General features: G+C 40.9%; 1 protein-coding gene across 1 annotated transcript in view; it reads left to right on the forward strand.

Moving 5' to 3' along the window:
* The window catches only part of CATSPERE (catsper channel auxiliary subunit epsilon), a 169773-nt gene that overhangs the window by 87410 nt on the left and 77158 nt on the right, over positions 1-5205 (forward strand). Inside the window, exon 14 of the mRNA XM_012555409.1 lies at positions 3169-3221. Within this exon, the coding sequence (XP_012410863.1) occupies positions 3169-3221 (53 nt within the window). The remainder of the gene's footprint in view (positions 1-3168; positions 3222-5205) is intronic.

The raw sequence follows: 5205 nt of genomic DNA on the forward strand, positions 1-5205 counted from the left end.
TGATTAGGAAGGAAAAGATGAAAAGAAGGTGATACATAAAATGACTACTGAAGAATAAATAGAAATTCAGTAGGCAGGTGCAAAGGGAATTCCAGGAAAAGGCATATGCAAAGTACAGAGGAATGAAGTAGCAGTGGAATATTCAGGTAACTGCAAGTATTATGAAATTAAACAATATTCTTAACAAAAATAACATCCTTTGAGTCTATGTTCCACACTTGGGGATGCCTTCTCTCTTTATCCCTTCTCAGCCTAACTAACACTCAATTAAGCATACATTTAGCACCTACTAAGGCAGGTGGAGCCCTGGTGGTGCAGTGGTTAAGAGTTCAGCAGTTCTAATCCACCAGCCGCTACTTGGAAACCTTATGGAGCAGTTCTACTTTGTCCTACAGGGGTGCTATGAATCGGAATCGACTCAATGCCAACGAGTTTGGTTTTTATGCATTTTTTTTGTATGGCAAGCATCATGCTATACATGGGGAATACAAAGTTAAATAAAACATGGCCCCTGCCCTTCAGGACCCCAGTACAAGGAACCTGTTCCTACCAGGGCTCAAGGTTCCCTTTTAGAGGGACCCTTGAACTGAGGGAGTCCCTGGGTGGTACAAACAGTTAAAGAGCATGGCTGCTAAGTGAAAGGTTGGTGGTTTGACTCTACCCAGAGGCACCTCAGAAGAAAAGCCCGGTGATCTACTTCGGAAAAATCAGCCATTGAAAACCCCATGGAGCACAGTTCTACTCTGACACACACAGGGTCACCATGAGTTGGTAGTGACTCAACAGCAACTGGTTTTTTCTGAAAAGAGGCAGACATAATCTTTCCTCAAGCACAAAGTGCTTCCCCAGGAAATTGCCTGCAGTTGCATGTCAACAAATCCCCTATCTGTCTACCATGCAACCCACCCAGATTAATCTGTTTATAAAGCAAGAAACCAAATCCTCATTTCTCCGAATTCCTGCCCCAGGTAGTATGTACTGCCCCACCCACTGAAATGGAATGTAGAATATGCAATGGTCCTTTAGACGATACAATATGGAAATGTGTTCTTGTAGAGGTAGGTTCTCTAGCCATACAAAAAAATCAAAACCTGTGCACAGCTACAAGATTTGCTCTCCACCACAGGGACCCTTCTCTGTGCAACTCTACCCACAAGCAAGCATGGCATCAGTTTCACAGACAAATATTATAGAGACACAGGGCCCAGCTCTGCATGTACTTGTAACCACGGCTCACAGACGTCTCCGCCAGTTGAATGAAGTTGTTATTGTTAGCTGCTGTTGAGTCAGCCCCCAACTCATGGCAACTCCATGCGCAATGGAACAAAATGCTGCCCAGTGAAGTTAAGCCCTTGTAAAACTTGCTGACCAAATGGACTATGGACTGAGCCATTTGAATGGGAGCTTGTCATCTGTGTCACTCCTAATAGTCTGCAGCAGAGCAGCAAATAGAACTTGCAGCTCCAACAGGGCTAGAGCTCAGTTTTAAACCATGCACCAAGAAGCAGGAAAGCAGTGAAGCCATCCTGGTACAATGGTCCCCAGAAGGCATTAATAATTCCTTCCAAGATGAATGTTCCCAGGGAGGGATGACTACAACTCTGTCTAAGGTACTATCTACCAAAATGTCCACGTCGAGGCCCTTTAGAATTCCTGCCCCAGCTGTCTTGTCCTAGTCAGAGGGAATTTGCAATGTCTTACTCTGAGCTAAGGCAGGATCAGTCTACCCTGTTTCGCACCAAAGAGAATGGTATTTCATAAAGAAAGCCAGTGCACTTATTGTTTTCATTTAGACCAAACATCACAAGCTATCTAGTTAGGTGTCCAGGCCTGGAAAACACATGTCAACCCTACTGCAATGGGCACCCTAGAAAACAGGCTTATTGATGCTTCCCACACTCTGTACTACAGCTCTGTTTTAAGATCCACCTACAGGTTAGCTCATATTTTTAAAACTAGCCATGGTTGTTGATTCTGAGGCCATGGTAATTTCTGTCAACTAGGACCTGAAAGAGAAGGGATGTTACAAATAAGACTATCAAGTGATGGTGGGTCCTGACTACGCAATAGATTTGAAGACTTCAGCCAACCATTTATAGTATATGGATAGCTTAATAAAGATAAACAACAAGCCCATGTTTCTGAACACGTTTAATGGGAAGGCAAAGATTTGATGATAATGGGCAGGAAGGACTGTGGGTAGAGGTGTTGAAAGATCAAACTCAAGTCCTATAGTGAAATCAGGTGATTCAGGAAACAAAATCTATGAGCTTGTGCTGTGGAACCTGTCTTCTAAATGAAGTTTAAAAGGTCTCGGTTTAGTAGAATGGCTCTTTAAATCCACTAAACTTGGCTGACCATCACTCCCTATCTCCATCCTTCTGACTCCCGAGTCCCTCTTAAATGGAAGCAAGTAACAGGGCTTTTCCCAGGTTCACCTTGTGGAAATATGCAACATACAGTGTCATGTTTAAAGCAGAATGCAGGTGTCCAGACACCACTTAGAAAGCATGGAGGAGAGGTAGGAGTAGACAGCAGTGAGTAAGGTGTCCCAGAGCCCGGTAGAAATAGAAATAGGCATCCCAGTCAAGGGAGAACCAGAACTCTGGTTAAAGAGAAGTCAAAGGTTTATTTCACTTAGCATAATGTTTTCAAAGTTCATCCATGTTGTAGCAAGTATCAGGACTTTATGGCTGAATAATATTCCACTGTGTGTATATACCATACAGAAAACGTCCAGCCTGAAGGCCAAGGCAATATGCCAACTGGAGTTTAGGTCATCATGACTTTGAGATTAAGTGAACACACAAGTAGAAACGCGCTTGCTGAGTCAGAGGTGTAGGCTGGAAGAACAGAGTTAATAGTGATGATTGTAGAGATGACGGTGAAAGGTAACATTGGACTGGTTCTCTGAATAATGATGTAGGAAAGCAGAGAATCAACCGTTCGTTAGGCCCGTGAACAGTAAGAACAAAAGGAAGAAAAGAAAGAGAAAAAAGTGACCAAAGAAGAAGGAGGGAGACAGCACAGAGCAAAATAACCAAACCCTGTATTTAAAAGGTTATTATTTCAAATCTAAAATGCAATTGGTTTTAGCTTCAGTAATATTTGAGATCACATGAATCAGAACCACTGAACTTACCATTCATATTACTTTATTTTAGGTAGTCCAAGTAGCAGTCGGCTGTAATTCCAAGAAATACATTGCTGTTAAAGGGCAAGTTTATTTCTATTTGACTTTTAAGTTTTAAGTTTTAAAGCAAGTGGTAACAAAGTGGTAATTATTATCAGCAATATGAGTCTAATGACTGACGTGTCCATAATGAAATCCAAAATTGAACTGACATTGTCCAGTTTCAGTTGGTTTCAACTTTTTGCTGAGTCAAATATATACTTGAATCATACTAAAAGAATTAATACCTTTCTTTATTACCAGCGTATTTCTCTACTCCCCCTCTTAATAGAGTCAGTTTACATCTGTCCCCATTACCTCTCTCAGCTCTTCAGTCTGCAACTCATTCCTAGAGAAATGAAGAGAAACACCTCTGTTTCCCATCTTACACACACCAGTTATAATTTTGCTTCCTCCAGAGAATCCCAGGAGTCCTGGTGGTGCAATGGTTAAGAGCTCGGCTGCTAACCGAAAGATTGGCAGTTCAAATCCACCAGCCATTCCTTGGAAATGCTATGGAGCAGTTCTACTCTGTCCTGTAGTGATTATGAGTTGGGATCGGCTCGGCAATGGGTTTGGTTTTTTTAGAGAATCCCAAGCTGTGAATTTTGTTGATCTTAGTATGGTTCACAGTGAAGCACATAGGACTTTTTTTTTAATTGTGCAAAAATATATAAAATTTGCTATTTTAACAATTTTTAAGTGTACAATTCAGTGTCATTAATTCCATTCACAATGTTGTACAACCATCACCACTAACTTTATCATCACTCCAAACAGAAACTCTGTGCCCATTAAGCAGTAACTCCCCTTCCTTTCCTACTCCCAGTTCCTGGTCACCTCTAATCCACTTTCTAGCTCTATGAATTTGCCTATTCTACATATTCCATATAAATTTCCAATTCATACACTATGTAACCTTTTCTGTCTGGTTTATTTCACTTAGCATAATGTTTTCAAAATTCATCCATGTTGTAGCATGTATCAGGACTTTATGGCTGAATAATATCCCATTGTATGTATATACCACATTTTGTTTACCCATCCATCTGTTGATGGACACTTGGGGTGTTTCCTCCTTTTGGCGATTGTGAATAGTCCTGCAACATACCTTCACATGTAAGTATCAGATTCCCTTATTTCAGCACATTGGATTTTGTGTCATCCATTTGCCACAGCTCTGCTACAAGTGGAGAATCAAGTTCAACGTACATAAACTTGTTTAACTGAGGTTAAATGTATAATGGAGACACCAATTTTTTGTAATTCTTTTCCTTTGTTTAGGAGTAAGGGTGAGAGTAGGGGAGCACTGGCTCTCATCTGAGTCTGCTTATGCAATGACTTGCTCTCATCCAAAAAAGCTGTACTCTATGATCTGCCATTCTAGTAATCTCTTGAGTTGTAATAATCAGTTGCTGGATTGATAATTAGATGTTCCTGTCTTATTCTGTAAGGAATTTTGCATTTCCTGACATCTTTGCTCCCAAAATTCCTTTTCTAGCTGACACAGACACTATCTGATATATACAGCTTGTACCATCCTATTTCTGGAATGTTCTACATCCTTGTTACTCAGAATATGTTCTAAGGATCAGCACTGGTATCACCTGGGAACTTGTTAAAAATGCAGAATCTCAGGTTCTCGAGTAGCATCTCAGACCTGCTGAATCAGAATCTACATTTTAACAAATGCTCCAGGAGATTAGTAGGGGTATGAAAGACTGAGAATAACAAACTGCTCTAAGAAACATATGTACCAAAATCAATTCCCAGTAGCACTGCATGCAGAATTCCTTTCCAGGCCACTGGTTTCCTTCTTCAGTAAGATGCAAATCACCTTGAATCAATCCACTTCTTGGAGGGTCCAGATGGTAATTGTCAAACTTGGTTGTTGATGAGAATCACCTGGAGAGTTTGTTTAAAAAAAAAACAGATTTCAGGACCTTACTCCAGGCCTCTTTGCCAATGATCCACTGCTTCGGAACCCTAAAAATAGCCCTAATATCTTGGATTCAGATTGCAGTGGGCTTAAG

Source organism: Trichechus manatus, unplaced genomic scaffold, assembly GCF_000243295.1.
Source record: "Trichechus manatus latirostris isolate Lorelei unplaced genomic scaffold, TriManLat1.0 scaffold00039, whole genome shotgun sequence".
Classification (NCBI taxonomy): domain Eukaryota; kingdom Metazoa; phylum Chordata; class Mammalia; order Sirenia; family Trichechidae; genus Trichechus; species Trichechus manatus.